We start from the raw sequence: 21,115 nt of genomic DNA, 5'->3' as shown, positions 1-21,115 counted from the left end.
TCCTCTTTTCAAGGGAGAAGAGGCCCAGTTTCTCTAATCTCTCCTCCAGCCCCTTAACCATTTTAATCGCTCTACTCTGGACCCTTTCGAGTTTCACTGTGTCCTTCTTTATGTACGGCGACCAGTGCTAGAAGCAGTATTCCAGGTAAAGGCGATCTGTTCGTGATCCCTTTCTTAATCATTCCTAGCATTCTGTTCGCCCTTTTCGCCACCGCCGCACATTGCACGGACGGCTTCATCAACTTGTCGACCAATACTCCCAAGTCTCTTTCCTGGGGGGTCTCTCCAAGTATCGCACCAGACATCCTGTATTCGTGTATAAGATTTTTGTTACCCACATGCATCACCTTACACTTATCCACGTTAAACCTCATTTGCCATGTCGCGGCTCATTTCTCGTTGCAGGTCTTACAATCCTCCTGTGTCTTCACTACTCTGATGAATGCCCTTAGAGAATAGCACTTAGGTACCTATCTAGCACTTGTGTGGAAAAGTACACAATTCATGTACAAATCCCACTCGATTCCTAGACTAGTGGGTTATTTTCTATACTCACCAGAGCTTGTAGTAAGCCTCATCATACAGTCTTGAGCCCCTCCCCTCTTACCTCAGCACTGTCCAGTTTCTTTTCTACAAGTCAGATTGTAGGAGCTTGTCTTCTCTGTCTGTGTTTATTTTCTTTAAATTCAGTGTTTTTGTTCGTGAATTCTGCCCTTGTGCTACAGAGGTTCCCCACGGGGACAGCTCTAGCTGCGGGAGATCACAGACTGTGGGGAAAGTCTGTTTCCAGGGGGTTGGCTGCCTGGCTGTGCACCCGCTGGACTGCCTGCACTTTTGGATTGAACTGTTCCTTGGGAGTTGGATCACCCAGGTTTGTCCGCTAGTGGGTTTGAGTGCAGGCAGTGTGGCTCCGTGGAGGTCTGTCTAAGATCGGGGCCGACTGCACCCATCTGCCAGGTCGTGCGTATGGTGTATTCTGGTGGTGGAGGTCCCTGGCCACAGGACTTGGGCCAGTGCGGCATTCAGAAGACCAGCAGTCAAGTTTGCAAGGCTTGTTGAGGCAAAAGATCTCCCTGTAAGCTGATTCGGCTTCTTTTGCAGCCTTCCAGCACACAGGATGGCACTGTAAGTACAGGGCTGACAGTCTGTCACAGAGATTTGGGGGGTCCTAAAAAAGTGGTTTTTGGGCAGTTTGGGAGTTAGCCCTACTCCCCACCCCAAGCCTTAAAATCACCACTTTTTGGCGGGTTCCTGTGCTTTTCCTGAGCTATTTTGTTTTGAAAATTGCATGGTAGTCATCTTGGAGTTTTCTTAATTGGAATTTAAAGTTATTTTTTTCCTTTATAAGCTTCATTTTTGCAAGAAAACCACTCGGAGTTCCCAAGGCAGGATACTTCAGATTCATGCCTTGTTTGTGGCAGATGGCTGTCTGGTGTATGGCCGTATTCCACATACTCTGCGGCGGGGGAGGGACACAGAATTTCATCCATCCAAGTACCCTCGACCTCTGAAGGGGGTCCTGTCGCTGTTCCTGCCCATGGGCATGGGAAAATGTCAACAACAGGCCCCAAGGAGTACACAATTGCCTTCCCAGCAAAACAAAAAATGCAATTCAACGGCCAAATCTTACAAGTCCTCTGAGAGTTCCAAGAAGGGTCCGCAGGAAGCGGCTTCTGCATTTGGATGATGGGATTTCTCCTGAATTTATTAACATGATGTATCAGGTTTACTTGGCTAAGAAATTGTTGCCAGCCTATGGTTTGGCTGCAGCAGCATCAGGAGCTTCAGCTTCCTTGTCATCCTCGTCTCCTCACAAATGATCCAGACTGCTTTGATCTTATAGCCTGGCTTTTGAGCATTCAGCCGTAGGGGCTATTCATTGACTGTTGTTGCCACTCTTCTCCACAGCAGGAAGAAGTCCTTGGTGGCTACCTACGCTAAGGCTTGGAGATGTTATCAGGCGTGGTGAGTCCAGAAACACCTTCCCGGTGCCTGAGCAATGCGGGAATTGATTGCCATACAGTGGGATATGCCAGACCTAGCCTCAAGGTAGCCAGGGCCATGGGTCAGCTCTACCTTCTCTCTCCTGAGGAGCTGAAGAAGCTATGATGGCCTAAGGTGGACACACTGATAGCTGCTGTCACTAAGAAGACTACTCTCCCTGTGAAGGGCAGTGTCGCCCTGAAAGATGTTCAGGATAAGAAGCATTAGTCCACCCTGAACCTTTCCTTTGAAGTAGTGGCCTTATCCCTGCAAGCAGCAGTCTGCAGCTCTTATACTACAAGAGCATGCCTTGGGTTCATTAGACTGCAGAGTCTGTGGAGGAACTGGAGTCCTCTCAGCTACCTCTCTTCCTGTGTATTGAATCAGGAGTTTGCCTATTTGGCATCAGCCAAGCAGATGGTTTTTGGTTGTCACAGCTCAGTGTTCCCTGTGACCTTGTTACTGGGCAGCTAACACTGCTTCGAAGTAGTGATTGGTTAAGCTTCCCTTTAGGGGAAAGCTCCTCTTTTGTGAAGATTTGGAAAAGCTGGTTAAAGACCTAGGCAACATAAAGCCTCAGCGTCTACTGGAAGATCGGCCGTGGGGGCCAGGCCAACAAGCTACAGCAGAACTAAGTTCCAGGAGGCCAAAAAGTACCACCCAGGTAGATTTCATTCCCTTCATAGGCCCAAGTTCCAACCAAAGCTCCCCTCTCCCTCAGCCACTGCACATAGTAGGATGGTTGTCTCTCTTTTACGGGGAATGGGTCAAGATTACAACAGACCAGTTGGTCCTAGATATGATTCGCAAGGGTTACAAGTTGGAGTTTGCCTCCCCAATCCCAGATTTCTTTGTAGAGTCCAGTTTCCAGTCTCCAGCCAAGCTGGAAGCAGTTCTGTCCACTCTCCTATCTCTGAAAGATGATACTGGAGTGGTGTCTTTGGTACCGCAATCAGAACTCAGCACTGGCAGGATTCTCAGCACTAGGGAGGATTCTTATCAGGGTCATTCCATGTCAAGTGATCAGATTCTTGGAAAGTGCCCTGCATGACCATCACGGATTTTGATGAAACTTCATATGCAGAGTCCACCATGTCTCAAACGAACTTTGGTAAAGTTTTAGTTTCGCCTGTGGAATATTTGTGGAGATATAGCCATTTGTTTGACCCCATACCACAATGAAATACAGTACGACAATGACATTCTGAAAAATGAAGTCCACTTTTCTAGGGGGTTTGAAATATGCTCTTTCTAATGAGACTGATTTGAAAGAATTTCTAAAAGGTATTTTTCTGTAAAAGCAGGCTGAAAATACCCTATTTTTGGCCTTTTTACACAAATTAGCAACTTTACACTTAATTTGTAAACTAATGGATAGAGCTTGGAGGTTGAAATTGTACTTTTGAAAACAACGTTGTACTGAGACATTATGCGTCAAATTTCGCATTTATTACTCAATTATTGTGGGAGCTAAGTAATGTCAAACTTTGACTTTTTTTGGAGCACTAATTTTTTCGGCCAAGTTTACTGTAATTCAGCCATTCACTCAGTGCTCGACAAAAATTATTATTGGTAGCACTGAATAGAGCTCCAAAAGTTGTGCAGGGTAGCTAAGTTTCAGTTTTTTTGGAAACATAGCTCGTGAGATATTGTGTCTCAAAGTTTCAGGATGGAAATTCTGTGGACCGTAATTGCCACCATGCAACCAGGGAAGTTCCGTACTTCACTGGACCTTTACTGGCCTCCCCATCATTGCTTTCTTCATTTTGCAGTGTTGGAACAGCACTTCCAATTCATTGCATTGCCCTTCAGTCTGTCTATGGCCCCCCAGGACTTTTATGAAGGTCATGGTGGTGATGGCGGTGTTCTTATGCAAGGAAGACATTCCAATTGCACCAGATCTTCTACATCAGGGTCCGATTCTCATGGAAAACCCCTCCTGCATTGGTCTTACAGCCTGGACGACTGGCTGATCCAAGCAGACTTGTCTTTAGAGGATCGTCAGGCCACGGACAGAGTGGTATCAGTTCTTTAGTCTCTCAGCTAGGTAGTAAACTCCACCAAGAACCGCCTGGAGTATCTGGGAGCAGTGTTCGATATGGCCAGTGGATTTGTGTACCTCCAAGAGGCCAGAAGGGTCAATCTTTGGTCTCAGGTTCATCGGTTATTGATGAACCCATGACCGTGTACCAGAGATTATGCTCAGATTCTCGGATCCATGGCTGGGTCCCTGGAAATGGTCCCTTGGGCACATGCTCACATAAGGCCATTGCAGCGATCTATCCTATCACAGTTGTCTCTGGTTTCCCTGAACTACGATGTCCATCTCTGTTGGACCTCGGAGGCCAGAGCCAGCATGGCGTTGTGGCTCATCCCAGACAGTCTCAATCACGGAATGAACTTAGCATCTTCATCTGAGAGATGGTGATGACGGATGCCAGTCTTCTGGGATGGGGGAACTCATTCTGGGCACCTCACAGCTCGGGGATTTCTTGGGCAGCAGTCGTAGCCAAAGGCACCTCTTAACAAAAATATATAAAAGCAAAACAAAGTAAAATGAAACTTATTATAAAAATGCAACTGACACAGGAAACTAAACAAAACAAATGTTCTTTGCCTGCACATCCCTAATAACTATGGCCCAAATTCTCTAAATGGTGCTGGTTTTTAAGGCGCCAGTAGGTGGCCAAGCTCTGTGAAAAATGCTTTTTAAATGACATTTTAAACTGATTTTCAAGGCATCTACTGGCACCTAAAAAACCAGCACTGGAATCGCGCCTCCATAGGTGCTTTATGGTGCCTAACACCACTGTAGGTGTGGCCAATACTGGAAGTGGCATTAGGGTGCCATAAAGCGCCTGCGGAGGCGCTATTCACCTCAAAGGTAGGCGCTGGAAATGTAGACCTGGAAAACCCTGGCCTACATTTCCAGCACCTACCTTTTGCCAGAGGCGCAATTCTCTAAACGGTGCTTTCTCTTGATTGACACGATTGGCGGCCACTGACAACAGCACTGGTTAGAGAATCCAGGCCTATATGTGTAGTGGGACTGAAATAGTGTGGTTGGCTGGCATTTGAAATACAAAAAAAAAAATAACACTGACCGCCAAGTTTGAACATAACTCCCTCTAATTTATTTTTCTTTTATTGTATTACTGTATATACTCAAATATAAACCTAGATTTTTGGACCAAAAAATGGGGGGTCTCAATTTTTATTTGAGTCGGTGCCCGCCTGCCCCCCCCCCTCTTTCCCAGACCTGTTCCAGGCCTCCTGCAGGCCTACCTATTGGTCCCTCCCGCTTTCAAGATAAAGGGTAGACAATAGCCATATTTTGCCCTTCTCCTCCAGTCCTGTAGTCGCCAGAATTAATGTTATTTTACTGGAAAGATATAGGGGAGCAGGAGGGGATTGAGCCAATATTTGATGCCATAGTCCGAAAAATATCTTTTAAAATTACTTCTCTTTGGCAGCTCTAAAATGCAGAGACCTCAAATTAAAAGAGAATAGAGTAACACCATTATCTTGTCACAGCTTATGGGAGGCAATAGTGTTGGACTAAGTGGGTTCATTATACTGTATTGTCCCAAAGGAATAGCATGTCATTAGCAGGAAGAGGTTACAGGAGAGATGGGTGGAGTTTGGAATGGGATAAGGGGTTTGGTTCTAATCTTGGCTCAGCTACTAAGTCCTGGCTTTCCATTCTCACTCCCTTGGTTTATATTCAAGTTAATCTTTTTTTCCCCTTCTTAGGAGAAAAAAAGGTTACCTCATTTTATATTCAAGTATATACGGTACTTCAATTTTTTTTGAAAAAAATGTTTTAACAATCTTTGTTTTTAATTTTTGCAGTCATGGCCTGAATAAGTTTTTTTCTTGTCGAGGAATTGCAATAGCTGTTGCATTCTTTTGGCGGAATGGCCACAGAAACATTACGGTATTTGTTCCACAGTGGAGGACAAAACGTGACCCAAATATCACAGGCAAGTCAGACACTGATGTCCATGTTTTGGTTTATTCTTTCATTAATATCCGGTACACAGTTCCTCTGTGTACTAATGTGAATAGCGAATGTCTATGGATTATGGGCTCCTTTTACTAAGCTGCGATAGTGGGCTTAGCGCGTGCTGTATTGCCATGCGTGCTAGACGCTAACGCCAGCATTGAGCTGGCGTTAGTTCTAGGCATGTAGCGTGGGTTTAGCATGCGCTTAAATTCTGCGTGCCTAAAAACGCTATCGCAGCTTAGTAAAAGGAGCCCTATGTATGTCAACATTGTAACCCGTTCTGAGCTCATTGGGGAGGATGGGATATAAAACTAACCAAATAAATAAAATGTATTTGCTTAAGACATGATGTATGGGAATTCAATAATACCTTCTGTATTTTAAGCTTTCTTAGAATAACTTGTTCCAAGTTTATTAATATTTTGATATACCAACCATTGACATGTATCTGGTTGGTTTACAATGCTAAAAATATAAAGTATAACATTTTAAAATAGAATAATAAAATAAAGAAAGGGTGGGGGGTGTATGTCTTTCTTTTAACATGTATAAGTGGCATGTTTGTATGTTTTTCAGTAATTGCTGGCAATTTTCATACATGAGTTCTGAATATAAACATACTTCACCCGTTGTAAACCCTGCTGTGCCAGTGTCTTGAGACTGAATTCTTCCATGAGAGTTCACCTGTTCTCAGTATTGTAATGAGTTCTTGTAGTCATTTAAGGATGAGTTAGGGAAGCCATAACCCGGAACAGAATAAAAATCTGTTTCATGAAGTTGATCACTGAATGTTTATTCATTTGTCTTATAGAGCAGCATTTCTTAACAGAGCTTCAGAATTTAGGAATCCTGTCATTCACTCCTGCAAGAACAGTACTGGGAACCCGAATTGCTTCACATGATGACAGGTAGTGTGTGGAGTTTTATTGTCTTACTTTGGTACCGGCAACATTAACATGCTTTAACAGAACAGTGCAATAAGGCAATATAGTATTTTATGGTAGATTTTGTCATTCTCTGTTAATGCACAATTCTCACTGGCTGTCGATGGAAGCACGCGTAAAGTTTAAATTCGCCTGCCTCTGTTTCAAAGTATTATATGGACTAGCCCCCAAATACATATCGGACCTTTTCTGCTTCTCTACCAACAAACGCAAGAGAAGCACACATTCAAACTTCGTTTCCCCACCAGTTAGAGGTTGCAAACTGAAAAAATACCACGAACACCTTCTCTCACACCAAGCGGCCCTATGGGGTAAAGACCTAGAGCAATTGCTCTCGCTCACTACTTATGAAGAATTTAGGAAGCGTCTAAAAACATGCCTGTTCCTGAAATACCTAGACAACTGACCTGTTCTCCCCCTTACTCACTCACTCTTTCCGCTCTCAAGTCCAATTATTCTGTACCTTCTCTAATCTTTTGTAAACCGCATAGAACTTCACGGTATTGTGGTATATAAACTGTAATTATTATTATTATTTATGTTAACCACATAGAACTGCAAAGTGTTTGTGATATGCAAATGGAGTGTTATTTTATTTATTTAAGATTTCTTAACCGCCTATTCCTAAGTGGTTTTACAAGGAAAAACCATACAAAACACAAAATTTATACAAACCACAAACATTTCAAATTGTTCAAAAAGAACAATTATTTACAGCATTCAATTGTATGCCTATACAGAAACCATTATAATCTAGAATCGTCATTCATCGAAATGCTTCCACAGAGTGTAGTCTTAAGCATTTTCTTAAACTTCTGAAGATCTGTGAGAGCTATGCCATGTTATGCTCTGCCCTTTCGTTTTTCCAGATGAAATGTAACTTGGTTCTTTCATTCAGCATTGATGTGCGACTGGCCTGATCAAAAACATTTTGACAGCATTCTTAGCTATTTATCAGAAAACACAGATGCTGTGGTACAGGCTGGGAACTACAACTAGAATTGCTTAATACAGTCACAATGGTACAGACAAAAACTGGGGTCTCTTAGAGAGAGAAGGAGATAGTGAATGCTGTTTCTAACATACAATTGTAAAATAGTGCTTCAGAGAGAGAGAAATCCTACAATATAATTCTGTATCGTTTTCATTACATGTGTCTGTTACTACTGGTTATCATTTCTATAGCATTACTAAACTTATTCTGCCTTGTACATAATAGTTTAATGTTTAAAGCAAACTTGTATATACTGCCTGTTATGAATTGGCATATAAAAGTGGAGTGCAATCTGTACAAATGGGTGAAAAAAACACCAAAAATATGATGGCACATGGGAGAAAAACAGAAAAGAATCAACAAGGAAGATACACAAAGAAGACAGACAAGAGGCTCCAGGAAATTTTATTACAAGTTTAAGCATGTTTCATGTATTAGATTATATATTTTTATTTGACCTTTATTCCTGAGAAAACATGGTTAAGGCTATGTTTTTCTAACTCTAATTTAGTTTTTGTTTTTTTTTTTAAACCCTTTTGTTTATTCTAAATAGATCATTCAGTCCAAGAAAGGTTGTATGCTGAGGTTTTCATCATTGTATTATGTCTTAAGACAGTGGCTTTTACTGTTTGTCAAACAAGTGCTTCTGGCACTTCAATATTTTACAAGAGAGATGTCCTTAAAACCAAATGGTATCAGTGTATTATTTAATAAAGTAAAGTCCCAACAAGGATCCAGGTTTCGGCATAAAATTATGCCTTCATCAGGGGACATTAAAAGATATAATATATATATGCATATAACATTTACAAACAAGATAATGTAAATGAAAGAAACTTTTTAATATATGGCAATAGGCCTCTGGAGAAGGTAGGAAAAGATTCCAGGATTCACATTTAGGGTTGATTTGGAGCTGCCATTGGCTTCTGGGCATTCGAGTGTGGATCCCTGTCTTAAGATAGCTGAGACCCTTATGGGTTTGTATCGGAGACAGAATATTTAATTACAATTGTGACGGCAACCAAAGAGTTTTACTTCTTTTCATACTTTGCTGCCTTTATCTTCTTGTTTTTATCAGATCTTCAGTTTTCTGTTTCGTATATAATACAAAATAGCAGTCTAGTCTATGGTGTCCATTGTAAACATACCTTTTTTTAAAATAAATGAATAATGAAATTGAAAACCTGCATCTAAAACTAACCAATTGTGTTTGCCTGTTTTCTTGCAGATTTCTATTGCATCTTGCTGAAAAAACTGGTGGAGTCATTGTAACTAATGATAATTTCAAGGAATTTGTGATTGAATCACCAGTTTGGAGAGAAATTATTAAAGAAAGGTGATTGAAGTGTATGATTGGGGGTTTCTCTAGTTAGATTGTTCCCTTACTCTTTGTTATAGGACATATCTCTTGTCTTCACAGACTATGGTAGAAAGCTTAGGTGCATTCCTTTTTGCTATGCAATACTTAGGAGCAAGTCTCTGCTTCACATGTGATTGCCTATATTATTGCCTCTTTGTTAAATCATCCTATATCAGTTTAAAACAAACAATAAGTTTGTTAGTTCGTTCTGCCTCATAAAATCATAAGAATTGCCATACTGGGACAAACCAAAGATCCATAAAGCCCAGTATCCTGTTTCCAATAGTGGCCAACCCAGGTCCCAAATACCTAACTAGATCCTGAGTAGTAAAACAGATTATTATGTTGCTTATCCTAGGAATAAGAAATGGATTTCCCCAAGCCATCTCAATAATGGCTTATGGACTTCCCTTTTTGGAAATTATCCAAACCTTTTTTAAACCCCGCTTTACTGATTTTACCACATTCTCTCGCAACAAATTCCAGAGTTTAATTACACGTTGAGTGAAGAAATATTTCTTCAGATTGTTTTAAATCTGCTACTTACTAGCATCATTGCATGCCCCCTAGTCCTAGTGTTTTTGAAAAGAGTGAACAAGCAATTCACATCTACCCTGCCATCTTTCCTAAACAAAGAAGCAACTAGCAGGGAAGAAATAATCTTCAGAATAGCACTTGGTTGCTCTTTAATGAAGGTTCTTGACAAAGTAATCAAAGGCAAGGAAATAACACTCCAAATGAAGATTAGACTTGTCCACACTCGTTTTCTCATTGTTCTGTAGTGTCCAGATGCAAAAGCTGGACACTACAGAAACAAAGACAGAAAGATTGACTTATTTGAGCTTTGGTGTTAGAGAAGGATTTTATGCATGCTGTGGATCGCTAGAACAACTAATAAATCGATTCTGGAAGAGATCAAACCGGCTATGTTGCTCAGAGTACAAATGATGAAGTTATGACTATCTTATTTTGGTCATACTGTCAGAAGAGAAAGATCAGTGGAGAAGGATATCATATTTGGGAAGACTGAAGGAACCAGGCGAAGAGGGCAACCTGTAATCAAATGGATGGACATGTTGAAAACAACCATTGGAATTATGCTGGAGGATCTTACCGGACTAGAACAAAACAGATTTCTTTTTAGATCTGTAATTTATCAAGTCGCTAGGACTCGAGCACGAGTCGCTAGCACCTAACTATCGATGATATCACCCATAAACCGTCCCCTTCCAGGGTTCTTAGATCTCTGCAAGACCATAGAATGGTTCTGACACATGTCTCTAATACACGATGGGCATCTATACACTCGAGCATATCTTGGGGAGCTAGCTCCAATGCTCTGGAAAAGACTTCCCAAACCAATTTATGCTGAAATGGACTTGAAAAGCTTTAAAGATTTTTTTTTATTTATTTTTTTTTTTGAGACTCATTTCTTTCATTGTCTTTTAATATTCAGCCTAAAGGAGGAGTGGAGGATATATTGGCACGAATGGGTTAATGCAGTTTATTTCTTGTTTTCTTCTCTTAAATGTGTGTGAAGTCTCTTTTTCTATTATGATTTAACATTTCAGAAAAGAGCTCTATACGTTTTTATACATAATTTTAAATAAGCAAAAATTGACACACACATATATATATCACTATCATAAACATGTACGCACGGATAAACATACTTCCCGGATGCCTCCACCAAAGCGGGTCGCATCCAGATGTTCATCACGTCGACGTCCACACACTTACAGATGCCTTCCAGCCAGGGCACTGGATTTAGTATGCCGCCGGCCAGACAGTTTGCAAGACACTGGTTTACAACATAAAAATCAATAGGAAGAAAGATGGTTACAGTTGTTCAATGGAGAGAAAAGGCAGTCAAAATGATCATATCTGATCTGTGCTCTGGATAATTACAACCATGGTCACTTTCTCCAAGATAGATGAATCGGCTTTCAATTTTTTAAAAGAAATCATTCAACATAAGTCTTGAGAGCAATCTTAATTTTATCATAGGAAGGCTCCATTTAGAGGTAAAAGACCTAATTGTTTGTCCTTTCCTACCTAAGGGGTCATAATTTACCCCTATACTTCAGCATGAAGCCTTCCTATGATAAAGCCTCCCCCCCTTTTTTTATTTTTTTTACAAAACCACACAAGAGGTTTTTAGCGCTGGCCAATGCTTTGAAAGCTCTGTGCTGCTCCGACATAAGGCCATCGGAGCAGCACAGAGCAGCATGCTGGCCATCATTAAAAACCTCTTGTGCAGTTTTGTAAAGGGGGTGTAAGTTTGCTCTTGACTTTCTATTTTTTAACAAATCATTCAACATAATATAATCATTCAAAGTTTCAAGTTTATTTAAGATATTTGATATAATCGCAATATCCAAATCCAATGCGATTTACAAAGATTAAAAATAGAAAAAATAAAAAAATCCAATAAACAGGACATTAAAAACAATTATGACATAAAAATGCAATTGAGAAGGAGGGGGGTTAAAGAAAATAGGATTAAATACAATTCCAAAATAAATGAAAAAGGATGGGTAAGGAGACAAAAGGTTAGGAAACGTTACCCACTTAAATCATGAGTGGGGTAAAATGTTTAAATTGAGAATGGTTGTATAACCTGTCAAACAACACAAAAACAAGAAGGCAAACCATGAAAACCAGAAAAGGTCTATAAAAATATTAGCAAGTAGACTTTGGGAGGCCATTGCGCTCATCCCTACATATGAGCTATAAGAAACAGATCGACTTTTTTTTATTTGCTAGGCACTTGTGACCTGGATTGTGTGCTAGATTGCAAATCTGGAATATTGTAGGTTTTTAGAACTTCTTGCTCACATTAAAAAAATTTGCAAACAAACAGCCAATCCTTAGGGGAGCATCGGCCCGACCTTGTGTTCTTAATCAAAAATATATTTTTGCCATATCTCCTATTTAGATAATCTGTTAATCTTTTTTAAACACTATAGGTTACTACAGTATACTTTTGCTGGTGACATTTTCATGATTCCTGATGATCCACTGGGAAGATATGGGCCCAGACTGGAAGTCTTTCTTTGCAATCAACATCCTATTAGGTATGGTACTTAGATTTTTAATTATTTTTTTTTTTCTTAATTTACAGGGCTTACATTTCACATTCTAAAAAAATAGAATTTGGATTTGAATTTTAGATTTGATTTATTCATTCTTTTTTCATAATCTGAGCTCAAGATAAGTCACATGCAGGTTTTATTTTTAGAGCTACATGTTAATCGCAGTTAATGATGCAATCAACACATTTATTAGTTGTGATTAAAAAATTTCATTTGCTGTATTTTAATTAATTAATTGTTTATATTGTAAGCTCTGTCGAGTAGAGACTGTTTTCTTACTCTTTGTGACTCTGTACATCGCTTCGTGTGTCTGGTAGCGCTATAGAAATAATTAATAGTAGCAGTAATATAGATGGGGGTAACCCTCTCCACCATCCATCCATCATAGGCAGAATAAACTTTCGATGCTATAAGTAAGCACCCTCTGCAAAATATACTTATGTTTCAATCCAAAACAAGAGGAACATGTGCTACTTTTTTGTGCGCAGATTAGAAACACGTTGTTCCTCTTGTTTTGGATTGAAACATAAGTATATTTTGCAGAGGGTGCTTACTTATAGCAACGAAAGTTTCTTCTGCCTATGATGGATGGATGGTGGAGAGGGTTACCCCCACCTGAGGCTTTTTCTTTAATTTTGCTATGAAAGCAGCACTGCTCTGGTAGCTTGTGTGCTTGGTAGTTCTAAATATTTCTGGTGGGAGTTTTGTTTTGTTTGGATGGTATCTATTACTTCCCAGCCTCTTTTTTTCAATATTAATTTTAATTGCCCCACTCCTGTCAGTGGTAGAATCGGCACCTCACCCTGCAACTTCCCTCCCCCTACCTGCTCCCCTGAGGAAATAATAAATTGCATCAGAAAGGGGGATGGGACAGATCAGAGGGAGCCACTGGAGCAGCAGCGACAATGTCAAAGGAGGTGTGCTGTCTGCTTGGTGCAAAGATTCGAGATGTAGCGGAACATTTGCCGAGACTCATCAAGCTTAAGGGCCATTATCCTATGCTATTCATCCATGTTGGCACAAATGATACTGCTAGGCATTCCACTGAATGCATCAAAAGCAACTTCATAGCCTTAGGACAGAGGGTGAAGAAATTAGGTGCACAGGCAATGTTCTCATCAATCCTTCCTGTCTTAGGTAAAGGACAAATGAGAGAAACTTGCATCCTGGAGCTGAATGTGTGGCTGTGTGGATGCTGTTGACATGACTGCTTTGGTTTCTTAGATCATGGAACGATTTTCCAAGACCTGCTCAGCAGAGATGGTGTTCATCTGTCAAAGAAGGGATGAAGGGTCTTTATTAACAGATTGGCTAACGTACTGAAGAGTGCTTTAAACTAAATTTATGGGGACGGGTGTGAAATACCCCAAGGTAATTAATAACTCGCAGAGATATAAGGCATCTAATATCATTATTGAAATAATACAAAAGAGTGATAGCTAGAAAACTTTGTATACCAGTGCCTGTATTATGGGAAACAAAATTCCAGATATAGAGGCGGTAATGGTTGAAGCTGAATTGGATTTAGTGGCAATTACAGAGACTTGGCTATAATCTATTCAGGAGGAATAGGGTAGGTAAAAAGGGCAGAGGAGTGGCGTTATATGTTAAGAATAATTTTAAAGTGACAGAAACCGCAAGACATATGGGGTAAAAAAGAAGCACTGTAAGACATATGGGGTAAAAAAGAAGCACTGTGGGTTAATCTGGAAACATGGAATGGAAAATATACAAGGCGCTACTGAAAAATTCTCAGCCCAACCAACAAAGTTAGGACAGGTGATTCTAATATGCCAGAAGTTGATTGGACCATCCCAGTTGCAGGGTCATCTAGAAGCAAGGAGATCATAGATTCACTACAGGCAATTTGTAACAGAACCCACGTGGGATAGAATTATTTTGGACTTGGTGCTTACAAATGTTTCTGAGATTACAGTGGGTGATTATTTGGCATCTAGTGATCACAGAATGGGGAAGTTCAATATTAAAATGCATAATTAGAGAACCTATTCAAGTTTGAAGGTTCTAAACTTCACAAGAACTAAATTTGTCAAGATGGGGGGGGATACCTCAAGGAGTATTTAGATGGGAGCAGCTGAACGAAGTAGAAAAGCAGTGAGTGAAAGTGAAAGATGTTGTTCTAAAGGTGACAAATCTTTAGAAAGTATATAAAGGTAAAAGGAAAGTATATAAAGTGAAAGTATATAAAGGTAAAAGGAAAAGAAGAGCTGTAAAGGTGAGAGAAAAAAAGTAGCTTTCATAAATTACAAGACATCGTAGAAAGAGGAAGACAGACAAAAATATGTGGAAAAGCTACAAGAAGCGGGAAAAACTGTCAGAAAAATAAAGATGCAAATGGAAGAAAATATAGCCGATAAGGTAAAATTAGGGGATAAAACAGTTTTTAGATATGTAAGTGATAGTAAGAAGTGTCAAAATGGCATAGTGAGGCTCAAGAGTGAAGGGGACAAATATGCAGAAACTGATAAGGATAAGGCTCAACTGCTTAACGCAAATGGGAATGAATGTGTAGTAGACTGGGAAAGATTCTCAGAAGACTTTGTTTGTGAGGAGCTAACTAAATTAAAAGTAGACAAAGCATTGGGACCTGACGGGATACAACAAGGAACTCAGAGAGGTTCTGACAGCTCCATTGTCTCATCTTTTTAATGCTTCCTTAGAGTCTGGTGTGGTCTTAGAAGACTACAATAGAGCAGATGTGATCCTTCTGCACAAGAGCGGAAATAAGGAGGAGGTTGGAAATTGGAGGCCAGTTAGTCTGTCCTAGTAGTGAGTAAACTAATAAAAATGCTTAAGTGGAGGATAAGGATAGTGATATTTCTAGAATCAAATGGACTGCAAGACCTGAGGCAGCATAATTTTATGAGAGGCAGTTTTTGTCAGATGAATATGATTGATTTTTTTGGGTGACCAAACAGTTGGATATGGGAGGGGCGCTAGATGTAGTGTACTTAGACTTTAGCAAAGCTTTAGACAGGGTGCCGCATAGGCGATTGATAAATAAACTGAATGTATGCAGTATGGGCCTTAAAGTGACAAACTGGATTAATTAAAAGCTGGTTAAGTGGAAGGAGACAAAGGTAGTGGTAAATGAGTTTGCTCATTGGATAAGGATGTTGTTAGTGGAGTGCCACAGGGATCTGATTAGTGGCCTTTGTCATAAATCATATGGGGACAGACTTAGAGACCTTAATACGTATACTCTGGAGGAATGATGGGAGAGAGGGGATAAGATAGAGATGTTTAAATAACTCCATGGTGTTAATTTACAGGAGGTGAATGTTTTTCAAATGAAGGAAAACTCTGAAAGGAGAGGGCATAGGATGAAGTCAGGAGTAATGTAAGAAAATACTTCTTTACAGAAAGGGTGGTGGATGCGTGGAATAGTCTCCCATGCATGGAATAGCTGGTGGAGATGAAGACTGTATCTGAATTCAAGATAGCATGAGACAGGCATGTGGTATCTCTTAGGGAGAGGATGAGATAATAGATGTTGTGGATGGGCCATTTGGCCTTTCTGTGCCATTATGTTTCAAGTGTATGGGGGGTGGAGAAGATGGGGGGAAATATGCTGGACACTGGGCGATAAGGAGACAGTAGGATGCTGGACATACAGAGACTAGAGAGATGCTATTGAGGGAAGAGAGACTAGGTTTAGTGAAAGACAGAGGAATAAGTTGGAGATCTCTAGACAACGTTGGGGATTGCTTAGTTGCCTGAAGGGGAGAAAGTGAAGGAGGAGAGAAAAGAAATCACAAATAGACAAGAGACCCTGGAAACAGAATTTAGAAAAGCTGAAAAGAGAGAAGTAGAAAGCATAGTATGTGAGCAACGCAATTTTTTTTTTTTATGGCCAAGCAGAGGTAGACACATTTTATTCTCAATTTTGCTTTGGAATGTCAAATTTTGCAGTGTATATCTGCTACCTTTATGGTGTTGTGTGGTATTGTTAGTTTTCTCTGCTTCCTTCTTTTATTGATCTTTTAACTGCATGATTAATTGCAGTTAATACCTAATCCAAGTGGACTTACAATTTAAAGGGTCCTTTTACTAAGGCGTGCTACTGATTAGCATGTGCTAAATGCCATGCAGCCCATAGAAACCCAATGGGCTGTGCAGTACACGTATTTATCATGTGCTAATCCTTTAGCGCCTCTTAGTAAAAGAACCCCTAAGTTAGTAGCTGAGACGGTGGAGGGTAAAGTGGCTTGTCTAGGGTCACAAGGAGTGACAGTATCATGATTTGTACCCTGAATTTGTAGGTTCTTAGCCTTTTGCTCTATCCACCAAGTTACTCCTATAGGGTACAAAGACATATCAGAATTGTGTGTGTCCATGACCTTGATCAATTTATTTGCATAACTTTCAGATTTACATGCATAGCTCTGTGTTACATACATTTCTGGTGTGTGTGCAATTGGGGGAGTGGAGGAGGAGGCAGGTAGATGAGACAAAACGCACAAGGCATTCCACAGCATGCTTAAATGGAACAAATGGCTGAAAATGATCCCAAAAGAACAAGAAAAACTGTTTATTACTATTACTACTACGAGTTGCTAGCTTGTGGTGGTCCAGGAGCTTCTTCTTCTTTTTTTTTTTTGGGGGGGGGAGGTTAAATGTTGGAAATATTCATTTCATAGCATAAAGGCTTTTTCTTTTGACTAATTAGGTTTGGCAGACTAGATTGAGCTGTAGTGGGTAGAAGTCCAACAATCATCTTTTTATTATCATGATTTGTATAGTGCTTTCCTGTACTGAAACACACTGGGATAATTTTATAAAACATTAAAATATGTTTCATACACGAAGAAGGGCTCTTAAACATGTAAACCTACCCACAATTTTATAAAGTTAACTGAGTACTCAGTGACCGATTGTGATGGCCTGAACAGGAATTCCAGTAAAATCGCTGCACACAGAGCCAGAATACACTTTGCTGATAACCAAAGCAGTTTATTTGCACTGTAAACTGATTCTATTATTTCACAGGGTTGAGGAATAGTTAGACTTTCCAACCAACAAGAATTAAAGATTCTGAACAGAAACACCAGCTGCCCCCCCCCAAACACAGGGGTCAGCCAAAAGTCTCTTTAGCACAGTTTTAACTCTGTCTAGCTCTTGAAATACAAGTCTTCACTCCAATATTTTAGGGGCTTACCTTAGCCATGCTACCAAGAATCTTCTCTTCTCTGAACAGACTCTCTCTCCATTCTTTCCCAGAGCTCCTCTCGGTCCATAGCTAGGGAAAAGTTTTATCTTACTGAGCTTCCTGAGCTCAGGGAAGTCTCTTCCTTCTGGGACCTCTCTGAATGAATTCCAAAATGAAACAGATACTGTATACTGCTCTCTGCCTGATTCCCAACCCTCTAAGTCGGGCATGACCTGTTAGCGCCACCTCCTGGAGAATAGCCTAACTGCCAGCTCAGTGAACCAGCGCCCTCTGCTGCCCATTGATATATAATAGTATCATTCACGAGGGAGAATCCCTGACTCCCTCAAACTGATACACTTCTCCCTCGGTATTTGCGGGGGTTAGGGGCAGAGCTGGACCGCGAAGTGTGAAAAATCTTAAATAACTTTGTGCCAGCTCTGACCCACCCCCAGACTTTACCTGGTGTTCGTGGGGGTTAGGGGCAGAGCTGGACCGTGAAGTGTGAAAAATCTCGAATAACTTTGTGCCGGCTCTGACCCACCCTCAGACTTTACCCAATCGCCTCCTTCTGTGCGTGTTGCGTGTTTCCAGGGGCTAGTGCGGGTGCTTCGATGTCGGGCTGGGCAGAGTGAAAATCGTTCCTCTCTAGGCTGGGCAGCCTGTGCCGGCCTTACCTGGCTGGCTTTCGGGGCAGGAACGATATTCCTATGCTCCTGCCCCGTGCAGATCGCCAATAGGAAATGGCTGCCGTGAGTTCCCGTAGTCCGATTGGCTGAGGCTCCTCCCAGGTTCCTCCCACGGGCTTGCACTGTGGGGAACGGCAGCAGAGAGCAGGAGAGTATGGCGAGCAGGCAAGAGAGATCAGGCAGGCAGGCAGGCAGAGCAGGGCAGGCAGAAGAGATCAGGGCAGAGCCTTGACAGCAGTGACAGGAGGCTGCTTCTCCTGTCACTACTGTCAGGGTCTGCATGTGCAATCCCTGCTCACAAATGGGGTGTTCCTCCGATCGCCCCCATTTGAATACGACTGATTTGTGAATTAGTTGGACCTGCCCGAATCTGAAATGAATTCCGATTCGGGCAGGTTAGTTAATCTAGCCCAAAGACCAGTATGGTCCATTTAATCTGCCCAGTAAGCTGATAGAGCCATGCCGGTGCTCTCCTGCATGTTAAACCCTTATATGCCTTTGTTTAGGCTTGTACCTGCCACTTCATGCAGACCATACCTCTCTATCTCTTTGTATAGGGTTGTACCCTCTACCTTCTGTAGATTTCACTTCTTCCCCCCCCCCCCCCATGCATTTTCTGAAGTTTGCAAGTATTTAAGTTTTGCTTTGATTACATCCCCTTTGCTATATAGGGTTCCTCTTTATTCCATACCTTTTTTAAAATTCTGTCACTGTTTTTATTCCCACCACCTCCACCAGGAGGCACTGACCACCTTTTCTGTGAAAAAATATTTCCTGATTTCCTCTATTGAAAAAAAAAATGCTTTTTTCATTGATGTTTGCATTGTAGCTCCCTGTCCCTCCTTTCCTCCAGGGTAGGGGTTCTCATCCTAGTCCTCATGGCACACCTACCAGTCAGGTTTTCAGGCTACCCACAATGAATATGCATGAGAAATTTACATGCAGTACCTCCATTCTGTGCAAATCTATCTCTGGTATATTCATTATGGGTAGCCTGAAAACCTGACTGGTAGGTATTTCCTGAGGCCTGGGTTGAGGACCCCTGCTCTAGGGCATACACAGGTGGTATTTGAACCCTGACTTCCATGGTTCTCTGCTGCCCTAAGTATTATGCATACTGTAGTTTGGGTGGTGATGTGATGTATGTGAATATTTTCTAAAATGTGTATGTACATGTACAGATTTACACCTTCAGAGCAGGTGTGAATGCATTTGCATGCTAATTGGTTCTATATGCCCATTTTATCAAGGTGATTAAACATCCGGCCAATGCATAACTGTTTAAAATCAACCCACATTATTTAGCTTCTGTGAAACAAGAGTATTCTTCAACCATATTTCTGAAACCTACATTTTTTTAAATCTATTTTGTAGAAATTTTCCACCATCACATTTTCACCAGATGGGAGAAACATTAAATCCAATGAGATCTTTCTCTAACATGCCAGCAGCAATAGCAGCCAACCTTGACCATCATCCTGGAGTAAGACCACCACAAAGTGAAACTAAATCTCAATGGACTCCTAATATACAGCGTGGCCTGACTGTTCCTCCTCCAAGGTCTTTTTTGGAAACATCAAAGTTAAAAGAAGAACTGCTAAAAATATTTCCTGAAGCACAGCAGAGACAAAAAATTAGTCAGATATTAACTGCACATCCTTACATGAGAGACCTCAATGCATTGTCTGCCATGGTGCTTGATTAATGGTCATATTACAACCTTGAACTGTAGCTGTTGAGCCAAGGTTTTGAAGTGGCATACTTCAAAGATTGTTAATTGGGGAAAATGTTTACTGTGAAATGCACACTGAAAGCAGAACTGGGTGTGATGGACAGAAGATGGGTAGGCTTCTCACACAAAAGCATGTCATCTGAAGGTGAAAAAGAGAACACCAGCTTGAATCCTATCAGTGCACAGAGAAGTGGACACCAGCATTTTACTCAGATTCACAATGGGATAAAAGCCTTTATACAAACATGCGGCTTGATGTATTAAAAATTTCACAAGTTTGTTTTATTGTTTGTACACACTACTTTGGTGTGTTTGAACCCTTGTAAATAAAATTATGTTGCTGCTATAGATGAAAAATAACTTTCTTGCAAAGAGGAAGACATTATTATATTTTCTTTCCTGTTTGAAATTGTTTAATAAAATTACAAAAGTTACAGGAACTTTTGGGAAATGTACAGTAAAGAAGTTTAATATATTTTTTATTTGCCACAGAGATGGCAGAAAAGTATGCAGAGTTTGTTTGCGGAGACAGATCAGAAAACTAGAATGCAATAAAGAAATACAATTTAAATTGAAAATAAAATGTGTTTACTTGAGTTCAGATTTGTATATTGTAGGCTTATGTGTCTTTTACAGATATTGCCACTAGATGGCATTTCAGTTTTAGAGAACCATATGAGGACAACTTACGCTGAAGTTTTTATAGTTTTTTATTTTGTGAAGATTTGAAAATACATTCAGAAGTCAATAAGGTAAATACAGAAATTACAATAATGTTCCTTCAAAGCAGAAATAAATACAAAAACTATATTCCAGAAAAGCAGCTCCATAAGACAAAGAAAATTGGGGGAGAGTAAAGAAATTCTTGCTATGCATTAGACTTTAGGTGGTGGTCAGTACATTGCACTTTAAGCAATAGAAGGTTAAGCTTGTCAGTTAACCAAGAATTGTTCCAGTTATACAAGATCAAACAAAATATGATCTACACACTCATGTTTATCTAAATGTTTGCATGGGAATTTAAAAAAAAAAAGCATCTAAGGAAAGAAATCTAGTCTTTATTTGATGAAACATTTTGCAGTGCAATTGAGTGGCTCTCACCACAACTGAGCTTGCACTCATTGTCCACAAAATAACAAATC

The 21,115-nt window shown here is 40.5% G+C and overlaps 1 protein-coding gene across 2 annotated transcripts in view; it reads left to right on the top strand.

Annotated features, from left to right (window-relative positions):
- N4BP1 (NEDD4 binding protein 1) overlaps nt 1–20,569 on the top strand; it is a 46,223-nt gene extending 25,654 nt beyond the window's left edge. Inside the window, exons 3-8 of one of the 2 annotated variants that reach the window (XR_004539222.1) lie at nt 5,836–5,966; nt 6,801–6,897; nt 9,156–9,263; nt 12,257–12,364; nt 13,607–13,753; nt 19,616–19,752. Coding sequence is in view for 1 of the 2 variants with exons in the window: in XM_033942109.1 (XP_033798000.1) it covers nt 5,836–5,966; nt 6,801–6,897; nt 9,156–9,263; nt 12,257–12,364; nt 19,616–19,946 (775 nt within the window). In the remaining variant the exon portion in view is untranslated. Of the gene's footprint in view, nt 1–5,835; nt 5,967–6,800; nt 6,898–9,155; nt 9,264–12,256; nt 12,365–13,606; nt 13,754–19,615 lie in introns of both variants that reach the window. The other variant, XM_033942109.1, reaches the window with a different exon arrangement.
- Nucleotides 20,570–21,115: the final 546 nt, after the last annotated feature.

Source organism: Geotrypetes seraphini, chromosome 4 (genome assembly GCF_902459505.1).
Source record: "Geotrypetes seraphini chromosome 4, aGeoSer1.1, whole genome shotgun sequence".
Taxonomy (NCBI): domain Eukaryota; kingdom Metazoa; phylum Chordata; class Amphibia; order Gymnophiona; family Dermophiidae; genus Geotrypetes; species Geotrypetes seraphini.
This window is presented reverse-complemented; position numbering and strand designations above follow the sequence as displayed.